Source organism: Podarcis pityusensis (genome assembly GCF_964106645.2).
Source record: "Podarcis pityusensis genome assembly, chromosome: 17".
NCBI classification, from domain to species: domain Eukaryota; kingdom Metazoa; phylum Chordata; class Lepidosauria; order Squamata; family Lacertidae; genus Podarcis; species Podarcis pityusensis.
In genome coordinates this window covers 8,324,804-8,346,063 of record NC_138042.1, presented here as the reverse complement: position 1 = coordinate 8,346,063, position 21,260 = coordinate 8,324,804, and the positions used below count along the sequence as shown (strand labels likewise).

The following is a 21,260-nucleotide window of genomic DNA, read 5'->3' as shown; positions in this document are numbered from 1 at the left end:
TAAGAATCTTCGAAAGAGTTGTAAAATAAATTAAAAACTCTGCTAAAATTTTATGCAGTATGGGAATCAGAGAGCAAACTATCAGAATGCTGAAAGAGAAGCCAATTCTTTTTCGGTGGGAGGAGGAGAGGGGAACACGGGACTCATTAGTTAATTACTGTCCTGTGTGTTTAAATTTATATTGTGTGTGTGTGTGTGTGTGTGTGTGTGTAAATCAGGTTCCTACCACCTGATGCCCTCTAGATCTTTTTGGACTGACTGGAGTCCAAACTACACTAATGGCCAAAATTGTAGAAACCTTTTGGAAACAGTGTACTTCCAAGGTTTGATGGCTCATAACACCACTTTTTTGGAGTAATGCCATAAAATTATATATCAATGGAAAGATAATTTAATGAAGAATGTAATTCACCTGATTGGCTCTCTAAACACTCATGCTCATTGGCCACATTCAAATGAATGAAATCCACTGCATATCAACCTAAGCAAGTTGTGCTTCCTTTTTCTGGTTATTTGGCTACAACTTTTGATAGAATACAGATAATTGACCAAACTTTGTTGCATTACATTCTTCATTAAATTATCTCTCCACTGATATATAATTTTATGGCATTACTCCAAAATAAGTGTTGTTATGAGCCACCAAACCTTGGAAATACACTTTCCCCAAAAGGTTTCCACAATTTTGGCCACTAGTGTACATCTGAGGGGGCAAAAGGGTGCAGACAACTGTGAGCTAGGCAGACCAATTAACTGATTCACCAGGGCTGCTTCCTACCACACTACACTAACCTGGCTTGCAGGAGTCTAGCTCAGTGGGTGGAGAACCCCAGTCATGATGTCTCACAATCCCATAATACTCACTTGACCCCAAATTTCAGGGCCTGCAGGGCCAAGCTCTCGCAGAAACCTTCCACAGCAAATTTGGAAGCGGAGTAGATGTCGTTGAAGAGGAGACCTAAAGGGAATGGAGTGTTGGCGTGAGAGATGTAAAATAACTGTGGAGATTGATGGTTCCTCTGCATGTCTTCTTGCTCCAGAGTTGGGATGGGGGAACTGTGGGCCTTCCAGGTGTTGCTGAGCAGCAGCTCCCATCATCGCTGACCATTGGGCTATGCTGCCTGGGGCTGATGCAACTTCTGGACGGTCGCAGGTTCCCCATCCCTGTTCTGGGCATGGGGGAACGGTTGTAAGAAACACCACAACAAACACAAACCATTTGCCAGTCGGGAGCAGAGCTGCCAACATTTTTACTGCCCCAGCTCCTGTGCTTTTAACAATAGTGCCAAAAACAGAAGTAAAGCAGGGAAAGTTCTTTCCGGCATGGAAATAGTGATGGGAAACCAACATTTACCTGTATTTTTTATTTATTTATTCCAGATTGCTTTTAAAAGCACAGGATCAGGGTTGGTGAAATAGGTAGCAACCCTAGTCAGAAATCATGGGCATAGCCAGAGAGGCAGCTGTCCCCCCCATCAAGTAAATAAATAAAAATACTTAATTAACTGACCAGCTGTGTCACTGATAACTCGCTTCTGCCCCCCCCCCCCAATAAAGCCTGGCTATGCCCATGGTCAGAATGTGGGAATTTGCCCATCACACCCATTCCACACCCAGGGGAGGGAGGAAATAATCTTACTAGCATAAAAGTCCCACCTCATTCATTAGGCCGATTAAGTAAAACAGCAGGAATAGGCAATTTATTTTATGAGCAGCAATTAAAAAGAAATTAGCTTGTTCAGGCAATAGGAAACAACAGCAAAGCAGACATCGCTTTGCAAGGTATTCCACGATACCATCTGAGAGAACAACACGGAAAAGAAGGGTGGCCTTTTAAAGGGCTCAAAAAAAGGCTTTTGGAAAAGAGCTAAAGGCTCCTATGCACGTATTAGAAATCTATTTTATGTGCTTTTACACTAAGATGTATCCTACTCAGGAGTAGTTAACTGCTGAAGGGGCTTCAGTGCGTGACAGAACTGTTGGATAAATCTATGAAGGATGTGTTAAATTTCTTTCTTGGTACTTCCTTGGGTTCAGAAAAGACCTGCCCCCTCACCATGTATGCAATCTTAGGCCCGCTCCCCCTTTGTTGTGGTCCCTTTTTCCTCCTGTGGACGAATTTTATTTGCAGAATTTGCCTTCACCTCTTTGCCCTATAGCAGGCCCATCCAACTCCCAAGAGACTGCGATCTCCTCCCAGTATTAATAAACTGGCAGTGATCTACCCATTGTCATTGAGGATTGACCAGAGTTGTTGACCCTTTGGGGGGGGGGGTTGAGCAGAGTTGTTGAGCTTTTTTTAAGGGGGAATAACATAAATCGCTCAACTGAAACTCAGTTGCTAACAAACGCACACTGTGCTAGAACCAATTGTCGTATTCCCAATCGCCAACAGAAAACCCCCAAACACCGCCCACTGGACGCAATAGGGGAACAGAGAGGGAAGGTGGGGGCAGAGACATTCATTCCCCAGTTCTTTTAAAGCCGCGATCCATAAGGATCCCACGATCGACCATGATCACCCGGGGATCTACCTGTCGATCGCAGTTGACTGGTTGGACATGTCTGCCCTTTAGCAACGAAGGACCATAGCTCAGTGGGCAGAGTATCTGCTTTACATGCAGACGACGCAAGGTTCAACCCCCAGCATCCGCAGGTAGGGCTGAGAAAGGTCCTGATCTGGAGAGATGCTGCTGGCCAGTGCAGGCAAATGAGCTAGATACTTCCTGCACAGGCCCCTTCGGGCTATGTTCCAGGTCCATACTGTGTCATACTACTGTGTTTGGATGATAAGGTGATCAGCGTGGGGGCAAGAACCTGGCCTCAGTTCATAGGAGGGAGTTAGCTCTGATGGACTTTTTGTGTTCTGCCTGTGGCATTCACTGTGGTCCCAACAAGAGAGGAATGTGTGGAGCATGGAGGTTGCTTTGGCAGAAGAATACAGTGGTACCGCTGGTTACGCACTTAATTCGTTCCGGAGGTCCGTTCTTAACCTGAAACTGTTCTTAACCTGAAGCACCACTTTAGCCAATGGGGCCTGCACGACTTCTGTTCTCATCCTGAAGCAAAGTTCTTAACCCGAGGTACTATTTCTGGGTTAGCAGAGTCTGTAACCTGAAGCGTATGTAACCCGAGGTACCACTGCACAGGACAACCAGCTCACCTAAAGATTACAGTGGTACCTCGGGTTACATACGCTTCAGGTTACAGACTCCACTAACCCAGAAGTAGTACCTCGGGTTAAGAACTTTGCTTCAGGATGAGAACAGAAATCGTGCTCCGGCGGCGCAGTGGCAGCAGGAGGCCCCATTAGCTAAAGTGGTGAATCAGGTTAAGAACAGTTTCAGGTTAAGAACGGACCTCTGTAACGAATTAAGTACTTAACCCGAGGTACCACTGTACTGTTAGGCAGATGTTAGTATTATCCTAAAGTTAAAGAGAGAGAACAGAAGGGTGGCCTGTTGGGCATTATGGGGAATACCATTCAAAGGCTGCAGGAGGTTATTTAAAAATGGCTTGAGGTAGGGAATGAATGAATGAATTTATTATGGTCACAGACCAGAAATACGGACATATGAGGCAATAGAGAACATGTATACATACATTTATTATTATTATTATACCTCACCCATCTGGCTGGGTTTCCCCAGCTACTCTGGGTGGCTCACAGCATATATCAGAACATACTAAAATATCAAACATTAAAACTTCCCTAAACAGGGTTGCCTTCAGATGTCTTCTAAAAGTCAGATAGTTGTTTATTTCCTTGACATCTGATGGGAAGGCGTTCCACAGGATGGGTGCCACTACCGAGAAGGCCCTCTGCTGGTTCCCTGTAACCTCACTTCTCACAGTGAGGGAACCAGCAGAAGACCCTCAGAGGAGGACCTCAGGTGTCTCGGCTGAACGGGGACTATAAGCTAGTGCGTGGTAAATAATACAGATATAAAACAATTAAAATATGTAGGTTAAGACCTTTGCTGCTAATTTAAAATATGCATATTAAAAAATTGGGCATTAGATTCATTCAGAGCTCGTCTCCTTAGTTTTATAGCAGCAGCACAGAATGTGGCCATCTCTGATTCCATGACCTCTATTAGATACTTTAATTAGTGGTCACCTGATCTGCTTGAGGTTCATTGCATAATTGGAGTGAGAAATATCAAAGTAGGGAGAGATCGGAGGAAAGGCCAAGGAGCAGTTGACAGACCGTGTGCTTTGTCCGCAGAAGGTTCCAGGTATATTCATCCTGGCAACGCCATAAAAAAATCAAGGGGACTGAGAAAGACCCAAGGGCCACTCTCAGTCAGAGCAGACAAGTGTCTTGTGTTCCAAAGGGAAGAAATGAACTCTTATTTAGAAGGCTTTCGAAACAGAAGGAATCTATCACTGCCCTGTGTCTTCCTTCCTCCAGAGCTCACTTCACCATCATCCTGTTGGTCAAACAACATTTGCTACGCAAATGCTCCGCATTAGAGTCGCGCCCCCCCACCTTCTGGCTGAGCCTCACCTTGCAAGCCCAGGACGCTGCTCATCACAACGACATGTCCCTGTCGTCGGCGCTTCATGCCAGGGAAGACTTCTTGGATAAGGCGCACCAAGCCAAAGAAATTGGTATCAAAGAGCTGCTGCATTGAAGCCATGCTCTGGCTTTCGACCGGTCCAATCATGCCTAAACCAGCGTTGTTCACTGCAAGGGGAAGCAGTCAGTTAGCAATAGAGAACAGGCAAAGTGGTGCTTTTCAGAGATTATTATTATTATTATTATTATTATTAAATTATTTATACCCCACCCATCTGGCTGTGTTTCCCCAGCCATTCTGGGCGGCTCCCAACAGAATATTAAAAACACGATAAACCATCAAACATTAAAAACTTCCCTAAACAGGCCTGCATTCAGATGTCTTCTAAAAGTCAGATTGTTCTTTATTTCCTTGCGCTGGTGCTGACCTTTAAAGCCCTAAACGGCCTCCTTCCAGTATACCTGAAGGAGTGTCTTCACCCCCATCGTTCTGCCCGGACACTGAGGTCCAGTGCCGAGGGCCTTCTGGCGGTTCCCTTGCTGCAAGAAGCCAAGTTATACAGGGAACCAGGCAGAGGGCCTTCTTGGTAGTGGCACCCGCCCTGTGGAATGCCCTCCCACTAGATGTCAAAGAGAAAAACAAGTACCAGACTTTTAGAAGACTTTTATAAGACATCTGCAGGCAGCCCTCTTTAGGGAAGTTTTTAATGTTTGAAGTTTTATTCTGTTTTTAGTGTTCTGTTGGAAGCCGCCCAGAGTGGCTGGGGAGACCCGGCCACATGGGCGGGGTATAAATAATATATTATTATTATTATTATTTTATTTTTATTTTTATTATTATTATTATTCCTTGACATCTGATGGGAGGGGGTTCCACAGGGCGGGTGCCACTACTGAGAAGGTCCTCTGCCTGGTTCCCTGAAACCTCACTTCTCACAGTGAGGGAACCGCCAGAAGGCCCTCAGTGCTGGACTTCAGTGTCCGGGCTGAATGATGGGGGGTGGAGATGCTCCTTCAGGTATACTGGGCCGAGGATATCCTTGCTGGAGGTGTCTTCCATCAGCCCAGATAATGAAAGGATGGCATTCATTCTGCCATTTACCTTCTACCAGCCTCTAGATACTGTACAGCTGGATACCTGGTTTGCAACCAGTTGCTCCTTGAAGGGCTAATGTCCCACAGTTTGAGCTACAAGGCTCCTGCTGAAACACACCACTTCCAGCTGAGAATTCCTGTGACCGTCTGGGCCTGTTGCAATGTTGCGCTCACGGGGTTTATGCTCACGGGCTTGCCTGCTTCACCATGAGCACAGATTACATCTTGCCCCATCCGCATTCAACCTGCTTGCGAAGGCTTTCACAATAGGGTGGAGCCCCACAACCTGTACGTTTAATGAAGCGCTCATGCAAGTGTTTTTTGCGTGAGGATAAAAGGCACCCTGGATTGCTTCAGCTGCAGACTGCCTGCCAAATGGGCCGTGAGAATTGGCGTAATCTCTACTCCATACAGTGGTTTAATGAAGTGGCTTAATCCACAGTGGACAATATGAGATACTTGTGGGATCCAAGTCCAATCCAGAGCGAGGATGGCAATTTAGCCACGGCTGGCTGGGCCCAGCATTACACAGGCCTGTCTGTGCCGAAACAAAATCACGATTGTATAGCCTAGCAGGTCTTGTGAGAAAACAGACACTGCCCACTTCACTGCAGGAGGCAGCTACCTGTAGTCTGTTATACAGGCATTTATTACAGCACACTGACCAATAAGAGAAAACGCAAAGTGTAAAATACAAAACCAAGGCTTCAAGAAAACCAAATTATAAAAAACGACAAGGTAAGGTCAAACGGTCATAGCAGATCCAAGAGACAACGACATTCAGGCAATCAGCCATCAGCTCAGAAATAAATTTACTGAGAAGATACCGTATTTTTCGCCCCATAGGACGCACTCCCCCCCCCAAAAAAAATGAAGGGGAAATGTGTGTGCATCCTATGGGGCGAATGCAGGCTTTCGCTGAAGCCTGGAGAGCGAGAGGGGTCGGTGCGCACCAACCCCTCTCGCTCTCCAGGCTTGCGGAGAGTTGCCTGCATGCTGAAGCCTGGGCGCGCTGAGCTCAGCGCGCCCAGACTTCATGCAGCTCTCCACAAGGCGCGGGAGCCCGGCGCTGGGCTCCTGCGCCTTGCGGAGAGTTGCCTGTTCTGGGGGCTGGGGTCGGGGAAAGCTCGGGCTTCCCCCGCCCCAGCCCCACGCCTGGGGGAAAAATAATATTTTCCCCCTTTATTTCCCCCTCAAAAAACTAGGTGCGTCTTATGGGACGGTGCGTCCTATAGGGCGAAAAATACGGTACTTAAAAGAATTTCTAGATACCAACCGGGAATCAATCTAATTTAAAAAATGCATAATGATTCTCTGATAACATGATTTAGAAAAAGAACACACAGGAGATCTTTCCCACCTCATAGGAATTATATCTAGCTATAAAACAAACTTTTAAGAGATTCGCCATCTAAGATCTTTGAAAGCCAAATGTTCAAATGGCCCAATAAAACAGCTCCACTCTATTTAGGTCTTGATGAAGCATTCAAATAAAGGCATATAATTGTTAAAAGCAGACCAAGTCAGGCTTAAACAGCATGGCTTACGTGGTCCGCTAGCTAATGCATGTAGCTGCCACACTCTCATATCCTTTATTCTCTGTTTACCCAAAGATTTGGCTTGCTCTACTTCCACTGTCAGCAGATAAGAGGAGAAAAGCCAACAATGTAATTTCTCCCCATTAAGCTCACTTTTCCACAAAGGCCAAGAGGGTTAACCAGCACCTGATGGGCCAAAGACCTGAAGGAGGCAAAGGAGCAAATTTGGAGCTAATAAATAACAAAACTTTTCCATGCCGTGCTACTTAATGAGGTAAGACCAGCTTCTAAATTAAGAATATCACTAGAAACACATTTAGGTAGGTAAAAGGTAAAGGTAAAGGACCTCTGGTCATTTAGGTCCAGTCAAAGGCGGTTATGGGGTTGCGATGCTCATCTCTCTTTCAGGCTGAGGGAACCGGCATTTGTCCACAGAAAGCTTTCCGGGTCAATTGGCCAGCATGACTAAACTGCTTCTGGCACAACAGAACACCATGATGGAAACCAGAGCGCATGGAAATGCCTTTTACTTTCCCACTGGAGCGGTACCTATTTATCTACTTGCACTGGTGTGCTTTCGAACCACTAGGTTGGCAGGAGCTGGGACAGAGCAATGGGAGCTCACCCCGTCGGGGGGATTCGAACCACTGACCTTCCAATCGGCAAGCCCAAGAGGCTCAGTGGTTTAGACCACAGCACCACCCACAATTAGGCACGCCTCTAAGGGTTGAATTCCTTCTTTAAAAAGTCCTCAAAACCAATACTGAGGCTGCAGGGGAACAGTTTTCCTACCAAGCACATCCACCCTGTGATGGGGGATGGTGTCCACACAGCGTCGGATCGATTCCTCGCTGGTCACATCCATCTCCTTGATTTCCAGAGTCTTCTCCAGCACAGGCCCTGCATGCTTCACCAGTTCTTGACTCTTCTCCAAATTCCTCATGGTGGCAATAACTAGGGAGAGAGGGGAAAGAGTTACATGACACCACTGGGATATTGAGGGTGAGGGGTGAGTTCTTTCAGAAATACTCAAGGCTGTGGGGTTTGGCAGGGGGCATGCACCAACTAGAGTTAGTACTCCAAGATACTCCTCTGTTAGGGAAGGCAATCTAACAACGCTCAAAGGTGTTCAGAATACCAAACAATAACTGTAGCATCCAAGGCCATGTTCCACGTCAGGCTGCAGGTGCAAAACTGAATGCCTAATGTCTCCACAAACGTGGAAGGGGCAGAAGCCAGAGACCTGCCCACGTGAGTTTTCCTCACTGCATATAGGAAAATTACCGCACTTTTCGCTCTATAGGACACACTTTTCCCCCCTCCAAAAATGAAGGGTAAATGTTTGTGCATCCTATGGAGCGAATGCAGGCTCCTTGGCTTCAGCGAAAGCAACGCGAAGCCTCCAAAGCGCAGAGGGAGCGCTCCCTCCGCGCTCTGGAGGTTACGCGTTGCTTTTGTTGAAGCCTGGAGAGAGAGAGGGGTCGGTGCGCACCGACCCCTCTCGCTCTCCAGGCTTCAGGGATAGCCGCCTGAAGCCTTTGGAGCGCAGCGGGACCTCGCGCTGCGCTCCAAAGGCTTCGGGATTAGCTGTGCAAAGCCTCCGCAAGGCAGCGGGGTGAAGGCACCCCGCTGCCCTGCGGAGGCTTGAAAGGCTGTCCCCAAAGCCAGAACAGAGACACGGAGCGCTGCGCAGCGTCTCGCTGTTCTAGCTTGGGGATGCCGGGGCTTTATGGGGAAACCCCGGGCTTCCCCCTTCAGCCCTGACACTGATTTGATTCAGAATATTTTTTACTTGTTTTCCTCCTCTAAAAACTAGTTGCGTCCTTTGCTCGGGTGCGTCCTATAGAGCGAAAAATACGGTAACTTGTCAGGAAGAAAACAAGCCTAGGACTTGACAGGGAAATGGCTTTTTAACCCATCCGCTTTATATACTCTTACACCAGTGCCAAAGTTTTGCATGTTTAAACTGCAGTTGCCTCTGAGACATCCACACCTCAGTGTAGAACCTGAAAAGCACCTCTGGGTGCAAAGCCTGGCAGGGACTGAATGCAGCAGTAGGCTCAGGAATGAAGAATGGGATCCATTGCTCTGATTCTTCCAAGGAGCTGCACTGTTCCCTCCCTGCTCCCTATCAACTGGTCCCTGGATCCAGGCAGCTCCTCACCTCGGAATCGCTTCAGCTCGTCTCTGGCCAGACGCACTGCCAGGGCGAGGCCAATGCCGGAAGAGCAGCCTGTCACGAGTACATTTCGAACGGCCATCTTACTGCCTGCGGAAGGGAGAGGAGAAAATCAGAGGAAATCCTGAGGAAGTGCAGGGAGAACCATGGTATACGGTTCAAAGGATGCTAGGATTGGATCTCTTCACTCTGACCGTTTCTGGAAGCTCGGTGGCGGTCAAGCTGTTGCAACTCAAATGCCATCTCTGCTAGGAATGTTTTAAGTGCTCTGAACACTTAAAAAACAGGTCCGTGCTAAGTATTATTGTGGGCTGGGCTGGAAGCAATACAGGTCTGATGACGTGCCAGCCACAGTCTTACCTACACCACCAAATATTGGACCACGGGATAGAGAGGAAATCACAACACTTGTGACTAGGTGAAAAGACGACAGAGTAACTTTTATGTTTCTGGTGTCAAGGACTGGCTCAAGGTGATTCCCCCTAAAACAGGGGAAGCCAACATGGTGCCCTTCAGCTGTTGCTGGATTATATACTATCCAGGATTTGACAGGGAGATATTTGAATAAAAGAGGCAGCGTTTTCTGCCCCCTAACCTCCCTAAACTTGTTTTCAAGATGCCTTGCAAAGCCACAGAACTCTGTGTAACAGATATCACAATGAAAATTGGTACATACATTTAGGGCACAATACAGTCATACCTCATGTTACGTCCACTTCATGTTACGTTCTTTCAGGTTACGTCCCGCAGCGACCCGGAAGTACCGGAAAGGGTTTCGCCACTCGCGCATGCGCAGAAGCACAAAATGATGTCACGCGCATGCACAGAAGCGGCAAATTGCAACCCACGCGTGCGCAGATGTGCCGCTGTGGGTTGCGTTTCTTTCATGTTGTGAACGGGTCTTCAGAAGGGATCCCGTTCGCAACCAGAGGTACCACTGTAATCTTTTAAGACTTCAAACACTGACTCCCTCCCCACACCCATTTTATGGAGCAGAAAGGGGTGCAAAATATATTGCAGTTTGGTATCTGAATTACTTATTATTTATTAAATTTATACACAGCCCCTCACCTCAAGATCACGAGGCGGTTTACAACATTAAAAACACAAAAATGCATAGCATCACAACAAACGGAAACAATAACCCCTGCCCCCCAATTTAAAAGTCCATAGATTGTTTAATTAGCCAAAGGCCTGGGAGAAGAACATCGCTTTTGCTGGCACATAAAGATATGTGATGAAGGCACCAGGTGAGCCTTCCAGGGGAGAGTGTTCCACAAGCAGGGATCCACACAGAAAAAGAGGCCCCGCAAACAAGGTGCTTTAAATATGTACGCTGCACGTTTTCCTGAAAGGAAGCCCCACTGAATAAAGTATGACTTCCAAGTTATCCTAAATAATGCTGGAGCTGTTTACCGCAAACAGTTCTGAGTCTACTGTCACTAGGTACCACTTTCTGCGCCAAACTGGGGATGGGTGGCCAGTAGTCATAACCCTTGCTCTGTCTGATTTGCCAACAGAGCAGCCTGGGCAGAACCAGGGAGAGAGTCTGGTAACTTTTGACACCCCCAGAGACACACTTTCCACCGCTGGTGGACTGAGGGTGTAGAAGCCAGAGCACATCACCTTTCTTCCCATTTTACCCTTTTAACATAACCAATAGATTCCTCCTCTGCTTGTGAGCCTCTTCTCTCCTTCTTCAAAGTGGAAATCAGATTATTACTCTAACATTACTTCAGAGAGCTCTATAATCCATTTACAAACGGTGTGCATTGCTCTTAGTAAAACGACCCTGCCTATATTCCGTACAGCATAAAAGACAAGTGCGGAACCAGACCAAACTCAGTTTTGGGTCGTCCCTGGAGCCTGCATCTCACCCAGTCTGGCTGCTCCTTCATCACCCTTACCAGGTCCATTTTTCCACCACTCTCTCTATCCTCGTAGAGCACATTTTCAGCTGGGATTATTAATGCTGTATTTAAACAGTACCCCTTAAATAAGAAAACAGGGGGCTATTATATACATTATATGCTGAGTCAGAGTTCCAAGGCCTAAAATGCTGCTGTGACTTGTTCAAACTCCCACATGGAGCTTCAGACTAACCTGAGATGGGTGTGAGCTAGTTTTCCATTGCAGAGTGGGTCAGTGGTCATCGGAAATATCTCCAGTGCGCCTTAGCTGCCTGTACCCGTGACATGCAGCATATGGTGTGCTGTTACCACTCAAGACACATTCCCCTGCTTCATCCTTCAGCATTACAGAAGAGGGTTTGGAAATAAAGCTGCCACAACAAGGACCAGGACCGGTCTCTTTGCACACAGCCTGGTTCAACAGGTGAGGCTCGCTGGGTGGGAGGAGCCTGTGTGGTCTTCTCCAATCTAGCTGGGTACCACGGGGTCTTTTCCACAGGACCTACTGATGTGATCGTCCTCCAGATACCTGCTGGACTACAATTCACATCACACCTAACCACTGGTCAAGCTTTGTGAGGAACAGTTGAGGGAGCTGGGTATTGTTTAGCCTAGAGAAGACTGAGAGCTGTATGATAGCCATCTTCAAATATCTGAAGGGCTGTCACATAGAAGGTGGAACAAGCTTAGTTTTCTGCTGCTCCATAGACCCAAACCAATGGATTCAAATTGCAAGAATCATATAGAATAAGAAGGTAAGAGCTGTTTGACAGTGGAATAATCTCCCTGGGAAGGTGGTGCACTCTCCTTTGTTGAGAGCTTTTTAAAGAGAAGGAAAAGAGTTTGGATTTGATATCCCGCTTTATCACTACCCTAAGGAGTCTCAAAGCAGCTAACAATCTCCTTATCCTTCCTCCCCCACAAAAAAACACTCTGTGAGGTGAGTGAGGCTGAGAGACTTCAGAGAAGTGTGACTAGCCCAAGGTCACCCAGCAGCTGCATGTGGAGGAGCGGAGACGCGAACCTGGTTCACCAGATTACGAGTCTACCACTCTTAACCACTACACCACACTGGCTCTTTAAACAGAGATTGGATGGCCATCTGCCAGGGATTCTTTAGCAGTGATTCCTGCACTGCAGGGGGTTGGACTAGATGACCCACGGGGTCCCTTCCAACCCTGCAGTTCTATTATTCGAATCTATGAGATCTGGGCAAAAACAAGATGCTAAGGCACGAGTGCTCAGGGGAGAAACAGTACTCAGCAAAAAGAAGTGTATGATGAGGGGTGGTCCAAGACTGCATTTGGGTTACAAAACCCTCCCTGCCCTTCCCAGGTGCATATCTGTTGGTGTATGTATGGCAAAGAAGAAGAAAAGGGCTTTGTGTCATCATGCCTTAGAGCTACTTGTACAAAACAAAGCCTTGGCCTGGAGAAAATGTGGAGGCATCTCGATGTCCCTTGAGACAGCCCAAATTATATTCAGGGCTGCTAACTCACAATTCCTTAATTACACAAACATCAACTGCTGTGGATATGCCATCTGCGGCGATTCAAAGCTTAGATGTAGGAGTACACAACCTAAGATTCACATTCTTTATAATTTGAATGAATATAGGCCTTATTTACAGCCCATCAGTAGAAAGTTACAGAACATGAAATACGTAAGATTGTTAAAAGGAGGGAGAGACCCGGGTAAACAATCGGGGCTTGTCTGAAGGAAATTAAAACATTTAGAAATTTTGCAGCTTGCTTAGCAATTTAAAGCAAAACATGAGTTCTCCAATAAAATAGTCAACAGAGACTCGGGAGACTGTCCTTGCAAAACATGCCCACAAAAAGTGGCCTGGACTGTGGCACTTTGTAGGCTCCTGGTGGTACAGATATATCAATGCTTATTTTGGACACATACCCACACTTTATTAATACTGGTAATTACTGGCATGGGTAGCATGTTGAAGAGTGACTTGTCCCCACAAAGAAACGCTAGCTAGAGCACTGTAGGGGATGGTCTCCCAGTGTTGATGTGGGTGCATCATGCGGGGTGCCCTGTTTACTTGGGAGTAAAAAAAAAATCCAGACCCTTATTCCAAAGTGCAGCATGGAGGTGCACTGTTCAAAGTGTGTGCCTCGAGTTAGGGATCATGCAATGAGGAGTCTCCCAGCCACAGGATGCATGGTGTGATGTAGCCCAAAACTTATTTTGGGGTGCAGCGGCACAAAAGCTTAAGATCCCCTCTCAAGCAGCTCGTGCATCCTTGTGCAGAAGGGACCCCAGCAGTCTATGAAAGTTCACGCCGTAATAAACGGAAAGGTGCCGCATTGCCCTTTGTTCTTTTCGTTGCTACCCGTCTGTGGAAACTGTGTAGGTAGATAAGCAAGTGGAAATCGGAAACCGGCTTCGGCCTGCCTCGTTCTCCAGGGGCTCCTGTGCAGCTACAGGTTCTTTTTTCCAGGCCCGGGCAAGGAGAGTGATGGGGAAAGCTCCTTGCAAACAGCAGCTCAGAAGACACCGGAGCAGCCCCGCCACCTGGCAACCCAGCGCCGCGCCAGCCAGCCGGCGAGCAGCAGGCGGCGGCAGGGCGATTACTGGCCACGTCATGGGGGATTACAGGGTGTCCTCACCGAGCGGAAAAGGCCGAGGAAAAAAGGTGGGGGGGACCTTCCAGCCTAGCGGTCACCCCGGATAAATCCACGCTGGGGCGCGGACGCAACAGCCGCAAGCTCTTTATGTGCCACCTCTCCAAGGCGCGCACGCAGCCCGAGGCTATGCAAGCCACAGCCGGCTGCAGCCCGGTCGTGCCTTGGAGAAGGCGGGGGGCACCTCCTGGCTGGGAGATTTCCTGCGCCATGCTGCTGCCCACCCCGACGCCGGGCACCTACCTACCTCTCGCGCCCCTCTTTACGCACGATCCCTCGTTGAGAAAGGTGAGGAGAGAGACACAACAACAAAAAATATGACCCCAGCGCCCACCTTTCCAAAAGCGCAGAAGCGGGCGCTCGCCCGCGCACCAGCCAAGCCGCTCGCCTCCGGAGTCAGCCCCTCGCGCACTTCCCCAAATTCAGTCTCAAGCCCGGCGATCGAAGGACAAGCGAGCCCGCCCCGAGCCGGAGGACGCCGGGCGTTGTAGTCCCGTCCTCCCCGGCGAGGTCCGGCTCCTCCTCCTCCTCCTCCCCACTGTCGCCGCCCCGCCTTCCCTGGGCGAGGAAAGGGAGGCGCGCTCAGAGCGCAGCCTGTTGGTAACTTAGGGAGGCGATTAGAGAGCGAAATCGCGGAGGAGGAGCGGACGAGCCCGAGAGCTCCGCGGCTGCTGCGCGCCTAGGGGCAGCTGCGCACCAGAGAGGGGCGTTATAGGCTTCATGCTTTGCTTGGGCGGGTTCCCGGATTATTTGGTTGGCGCTGGGGAAACAGGATCCTGCGCTAGTTTGTTGTTGTTATATTTAACAACAACAACAACAGCTTCATTAATTAAATGTATATTGTCTCCCAGCTTATTTAATTTATATGCAGAATTCATCATGCCAAAGGCTGGACTGGATGAATCCCAAACCGGAATTAAGATTGCCGGAAGAAATATCAACAACCTCAGATATGCAGATGACACAACCTTGATGGCAGAAAGTGAGGAGGAATTAAAGAACCCTTTAATGAGGGTGAAAGAGGAGAGCACAAAATATGGTCTGAAGCTCAACATAAAAAAAACGAAGATCATGGCCACTGGGCCCATCACCTCCTGGCAAATAGAAGGGGACGAAATGGAGACAGTGAGAGATTTTACTTTCTTGGGCTCTATGATCACTCCAGATCGTGACAGCAGTCACAAAATTTAAAAGACGCCTGCTTCTTGGGAGAAAAGCAATGACAAACCTAGACAGCATCTTAAAAAGCAGAGACACCACCTTGCCAACAAAGGTCCATATAGTTAAAGGTCCGTATAGTTAAAGCCATTGTTTTCCCAGTAGTGATGTATGGAAGTGAGAGCTGGACCATAAAGAAGGCTGATCGCTGAAGAATTGATGCTTTTGAATTATGGTTCTGGAGGAGACTCTTGAGAGTCCCCTGGACTGCAAGAAGATCAAACCTATCCATTCTGAAGGAAATCAGCCCTGAGTGCTCACTGGAAGGGCAGATCCTGAAGCTGAGGCTCCAATACTTTGGCCACCTCAAGAGAAGAGAAGACTCCCTGGAAAAGACCCTGATGTTGGGAAAGATTGAGGGCACAAGGAGAAGGGGACGACAGAGGATGAGATGGTTGGACATTGTTCTCGAAGCTACCAGCATGAATCTGACCAAACTGCGGGAGGCAGTGGAAGACAGGAGTGCCTGGTGTGCTCTGGTCCATGGGGTCACGAACAGTCGAACACGACTAAACGACTAAACAACAGCAACAACACAGCTCTTCATCTGAGGATCACAGGGTGCCTAACAGTATAAAAACACAACAATACATAGCATAATTGCAGACAAAACAATGCCCCCACCTCATTTTAAATGCCATAGATGTTTAATCAGAATGTTTTCACCCGGTGCCTAAAGGTGTATAATGAAGGTGCCAGTCAAACATCCCTGGGGAGGGCATTCCACAAATGGAGCCACTGCAAAAAAGGCCCATTCTTGTGTTGCTGACCTCGGGGTCTTTCGTGGAGGAGACACAAGGAAAAGGACCTTATCAGTTCATATATTATTTTTTACTCCTTAATCTGGAGTAAGTATTTTGGTGATACATTTTTATATGACTTTTCTTAAGCAGAGACAACTAGGAATGTGGCCTAGGGAGAGCTTGTGAGAGCCAGCTAGAAAGACCCACCCCTGCTTTAGAACCATTGTAAAATTGTCACTCATTTTCCCTCTGGCAGTGCTCTTGTGCCTTTAAAAGGTGCATCATAGGCAGGAATGGAACAGGTGCCGCTTTCCAGGGATAACAAAATTGTTATTGCTATTATTATCTTTCCTCCCAAAATAGCCCAGGGCAGCAGACGCACAAGCAAAAATAATAATTTCAATGCAGATGCAGACTGGGAAAGAGTTCTACTTAAAAGATTTGTTATAATATGACTTTATTGCTTTTGAGTCCTATTACTACATCCACAACATCACTGAGTGTCGGTGGAGGTTCGTGCTGTGATAAGACTGTATTTAGGATCCATCTGAGGGATCCAGAAACAAAAGATCAGGAGAAGGAAATGTGTCTTGTGAGCATGATATTCCACTGCCGCTAGATGCAGATAGGTTCTAGTTCTGCAAAATAGGGGAGTGCCTTTATTTAATTTTTACACTGCCTTTCCTCCAATGAGTTAAGGGCAGTTTACATGGTTCCCCCCTAATAATAATAATAATAATAATAATAATAATAATTTATTATTTGTACCCTGCCCATCTGGCTGGGTCTCCCACTCTGGGCGGCTTTCAACAAAGATTAAAAATACATTAAAATGTCATTCTCACAACCATTTTCCATGACAGATGAGGCTGAGAAACTGTAAATGGCCCAAGATTTCCCAGCAAGCGTCCCACCCAAACAATCAGTCAGAAGCTGGAGCCAGGAGGTCAGTAATAAAACTGCCACACGCAAGATGGAGCAAGCTTGTTTCCTCTGGCTCTGGAGGGTAGGATTCGGACCAATGACTTCGAGTTACAAGAAAGGAGATTCCGACTAAACATACGAGGGGGAAACGTTCTGACAGTAAGGGCTGATCGACAGTGAAACGGTCTCCCTTGGCAGGTTGTGGATTCTCCTTCCTTGGAGGTTTTCAAACAGAGGTTGGACGGTCATCTGTCATGGATGCTTTAGCTGAGATTCCTGCATTGCACTAGAGGACCTTTGGGGTCCCTTCCAACTCTATGATTCTATGACAACACCCAGTGTCAGTACTGACATCACTTACTCAGGCCGCAGGGCATGCTATGTGTTGTGTGCATGCCACACAGCTTGCACAAGTGACATCAGTACCCCCTGCAGTGTGTGCACATGGCCACTGTGGAATTTTGAGCCTCCTCGAAAATTTTGGAGGGGTCTTGTCGCCCTTCCTGGCACCCCTGGCACTGGTTTCTTCAAAATACCTGTGATGCTTTCTGACTCTCACTTGCAGCCCCTATCACCACCAGTCATTTCTCACCCAGTACAGTGGTACTCAGGTTAAGAACTTAATTTGTTCTGGAGGTCTGTTCTTAACCTGAAACTGCTCTTAATCTGAAGCTCCACTTTAGCTAATGGGGCCTCCTGCTGCTACCGCGCCGCCGGAGCACGATTTCTGTTCTCATCGTGAAACAAAGTTCTTAACCTGGGGTACTATTTCTGGGTTAGCGGAGTCTGCAACCTGAAGCGTATGTAATCCGAGGTACCACTGTATTAGGGCATTTGCTTTTGAGTTAACTAAACTGCATATTTGACCTAGTAAACATGCAGACGTGTTGCAACAATGTCTTTGGAGATTGTCCAGGTTCCATTTCTATCCAGACCTGTTACTGGAAGCCAGCTGATAACCAGCATTTCCCAGTTAACTCTTTATTCGGTTGTTTATGCCCATTTAATTGAGCAAAAGTCATCATAACCATACCCTTATTTCTCTACTCTGAATTACCTCCTCCTCAAGTTTCTTTCTCTGTTCAGGGATAGAGATAATGTGACACTTCAGATGTTGTTGGACTCAGGGAACAGGGAACTGTAAATGCTTTCGTTTGTACTGTGATGGAGCACGCGTGAAAGACTACCGTATTTTTCCGTGTATAAGACTATATTTTTCCTTCAATTTTTGAAGTTTAAAATAAGGGGTCGTCTTATACACGGATAGTGAATACAGTGGTACCTCGGGTTAAGAACTTAATTCGTTCCGGAGGTCCGTTGTTAACCTGAAACTGTTCTTAACCTGAAGCACCACTTTAGCTAATGGGGCCTCCTGTTGCCGCTGTGCTGCCACCGCACGATTTCTGTTCTCATCCTGAAGCAAAGTTTTTAACCCGAGGTAATATTTCTGGGTTAGTGGAGTCTGTAACCTGAAGTGTATGTAACCTGAAGCGTATGTAACCCAAGGTACCACTGTAGTGCAGTTTCTTAATTTTGAGTCCCAGAAAATAGGGGGAGTCTTCTACCTGGGGAAGTCTTATACACAGAAAAATATGGTATATTTGAGTGACAGTGGCATGCATGGGACCACACCTTTTCTGTGACATATCTATGATGTCTTGATGATGCTTCTGGAAATGTATTATGGGAAACTTTGGGAAACTTTAAAATACTGATGTAACCATTGTTCAGGGCTTCGGGCTTCTTCTCTTTGTGGTAGCGAGAAGTCTTGTCACAGCAATAAAGATCAGGTCTACAGGTCGCTGTTTTGCTTCTCTCTCCTGGCTGAAGTCTTTTGCTTGTGACCCTTGACCTGAACCTATGGGAGCCAAGGTTAGGCAATTGTGGGGTGCTCCAAGGACTCCCTTATACAACTCTCATCGGCCCCAGGCAACATAACTGTCATATTCCAAGTGGATCTCCACAGAGCTTAGGGGCCCAGATCCAGGAAGTATAAGTCTCTCACCAACAAGGGTAGAGTTGCAGTGCACAGCACACCGAACAAACCAAGACCAGGCACAGAGAATCAGGTACAAAATATGACCTAGAGACCAGAGCAGACAACAGTCCAAGGTCATTATCACAGGGGGCTCAGCAAGGAAGATCACAAATCAGGAAACAGACGCTTGTACTATTTCCCGCAACTGGAGGGCTCAAGAAAGCTGCTGGTAGAGTTTCATGGGTTGCGTACCCATGAGTAGAGGCCACTTAACCATGACCCTCACAACGACCCTGGGGTGACAGAGCAGGTAGGGGAAATCTTTAGCCCACCAGATGTTGTCAAGAGTGCGTGCAGGAGCCAGACCCTGTGACCAGTAGGGCTTCGCAGGACTGGAGAGGCAAGGTGCGGCCGCACAGGTGAGGCCGCTAGGTAACTCACTGGACCTGGTGGCAAGAGCGGGGAAGGGATATAAGGTCAGCATTTCCCTTCGGCTCTTTGCCACAGCAACACGCTTCCTGCCTTGCTGCATTTGGCTTCTTGACTCCTTGCTTCCTGATCCTCGAACCCTTGACTCCTGGTTTCCTGACCCTCGGACCTTCGGCTTCTTGACTCCTGGTTTCCGGACTCTCGTTCCTGCTCCCACCCCGCCATCTTGCCCCCGGTCCCGACATCCTCAGCTGGGGCTTCAACCGCCCATAAACTGGACCATGACAGATGTTGAACTACAATTCCTATCCATCTCAGCATGCATAGCCATTGGCAAGAGGTGATAGAAACTGTATTTCAGTAGTATCAGGAGGGTCAGGGGTTCCTCACACCTGACGCAGAGGCCTGCTGTGTCACTGTCCAGCCTGGACCTAGACATTATGTCACCAGCATTCTGGTGGGCTGAGGGGTTCTTTAGGAGGCCTCTGAGGACTGTGTGTCTGGCACCAGTTCAGGGTTAAGCATGACAATAGCCAATGGTCAGGGGTAATCGGGTGGGCACCATCCCCATTGATTTTCCCTCCTAGATGTGTCGGTACAATGTGGATAGTGGAAAGCAGCAAAAAGCATTTTTAGAACACAGATAACAATGTGACATCTAGTAAAGAAAACCTCAGTAAAATAATTGACTGATAACTGGTCACAAAGCCAGAAAAGAGGGAGGGATTGCCAACCTTCTTAGACCAGGGGACAAAATTTGAATTTTGAGAGCATACTGCAGATGGCATTCACAAAACAGCTGCCCTGGGGAGGCCTGGCATAACACAAAATGAGAGAGAATGCAATTATTGCTGCTTCCCCTTGACTGCCATCATGAATGACCTGTTTCGGGAGAAGCACAGGTTTTTAAAAACACACAGATAAATCCTTGTGGTTTTTGACAGGCTTGCTAGTTTATTTTGAAATTGCCAGGTTGCTCTAACTCCTCCCCATTTACTGATTAAACATGGAGAGATTGCAAAAGGGCAATGGCTTGGAAGGGGGCTCAGAGGATAAATACTGAGACGGTAGCTTGCCTCTCCTGTTCCTCCAGATCACCATGGAGGGGACTGCTCTCTACCTGGTGGCTGCCCTCTTGGTCTCTTTCCCGACTTCTTCTCACAGCCAACTGTAAGTACAGGTTAGATTTCAGCAGTTCACACCAGCACCACATTTCTTAAGAAGTGGGGTACAAGCCCCACTTCTTTCAATGGTGCTCATTTCCATGTAGACACAGTTAGAATCGATGTCTTGGTGATGGGTCAATAGCCACTTCATTCACTCTGTCTTTAAGGTGCCGCAAAACTTTGTTTTTGCTACAAAATAAGGCCTCTGACTAAAGTAACGGGGGCGGGGGAGGAGTGTGCTTTAAAAGGGACAAAGATGCCACAAGACAAACATATTTCAACACCCATGGGGGGCACCAGGGGTGCCAACTTGAATAGAATATTGGGGAGGCCCCACATGACATGGTGAACACACACCATTTGAAGGCCAATGCCCATTAACTTGGGGGTCCTGGCACCCTCAAATATCTTATGGGGAGGTGAAGCCCCCTCGGCCCCTAGGAGTTGGCTCCTATGGGGGGCCATGCAAATGGGTCCTCAGAAGTGATGGGCAATGATTAACAGTAGCAGAACTGCAAACAACTGCAAACGGTGAAATCCATTGCGCAAGGAGTGCCCACAACACATCCTGGCAGATGCAGCATGGAGAGGCTGTCATATGACATTTAAATGCACCAAACAAACTCACTTCTGTGAGCTTTTTCTCCTCTGCAGCTACTCCCTCATCACCCCAAGCGTCCTGCGGGTAGAGACCGAAGAGACGATTGTGGTGGAGGCTCATGGGGCCGACTTTGACGCAGAGGTCACCGTCTCTGTCCATGACTTCCCACAGAAGAGAAACACCCTGTACATGGTCAAAACTCGCATAGAGCCAGCAAGTGGCATGATGGTGACCCCAACCATAAAGGTGGATGCAGAGCAACGATTAGGGATGATGACATTTTGTGCGCTTCAGTCCTATACATGCACAAATCATGCT

At 47.6% G+C, this 21,260-nt stretch overlaps 2 protein-coding genes across 5 annotated transcripts in view; one reads left to right on the top strand and one right to left on the bottom strand.

Annotated features, from left to right (window-relative positions):
* LOC308466944 (retinol dehydrogenase 8-like) overlaps positions 1-14,412 on the bottom strand; it is a 28,710-nt gene extending 14,298 nt beyond the window's left edge. The window contains exons 1-5 of one of the 2 annotated variants that reach the window (XM_080988309.1): positions 14,131-14,412; positions 9,320-9,424; positions 7,948-8,109; positions 4,511-4,690; positions 865-958 (exon numbers count right to left, since the gene is read on the bottom strand). In XM_080988309.1, the coding sequence (XP_080844435.1) occupies positions 865-958; positions 4,511-4,690; positions 7,948-8,109; positions 9,320-9,416 (533 nt within the window). In that variant the 5' untranslated portion in view covers positions 9,417-9,424; positions 14,131-14,412. The remainder of the gene's footprint in view (positions 1-864; positions 959-4,510; positions 4,691-7,947; positions 8,110-9,319; positions 9,425-14,130) is intronic. The other variant, XM_080988308.1, reaches the window with a different exon arrangement.
* A 5,799-nt stretch (positions 14,413-20,211) lies between these two features.
* LOC308466850 (A.superbus venom factor 1-like) overlaps positions 20,212-21,260 on the top strand; it is a 62,278-nt gene continuing 61,229 nt past the window's right edge. For 2 of the 3 annotated variants that reach the window (XM_080988029.1, XM_080988027.1), the window contains exons 1-2: positions 20,212-20,345; positions 20,996-21,188. In XM_080988029.1, coding sequence (XP_080844155.1) covers positions 20,275-20,345; positions 20,996-21,188 — 264 coding nt within the window. In that variant the 5' untranslated portion in view covers positions 20,212-20,274. The remainder of the gene's footprint in view (positions 20,346-20,995; positions 21,189-21,260) is intronic. The other variant, XM_080988028.1, reaches the window with a different exon arrangement.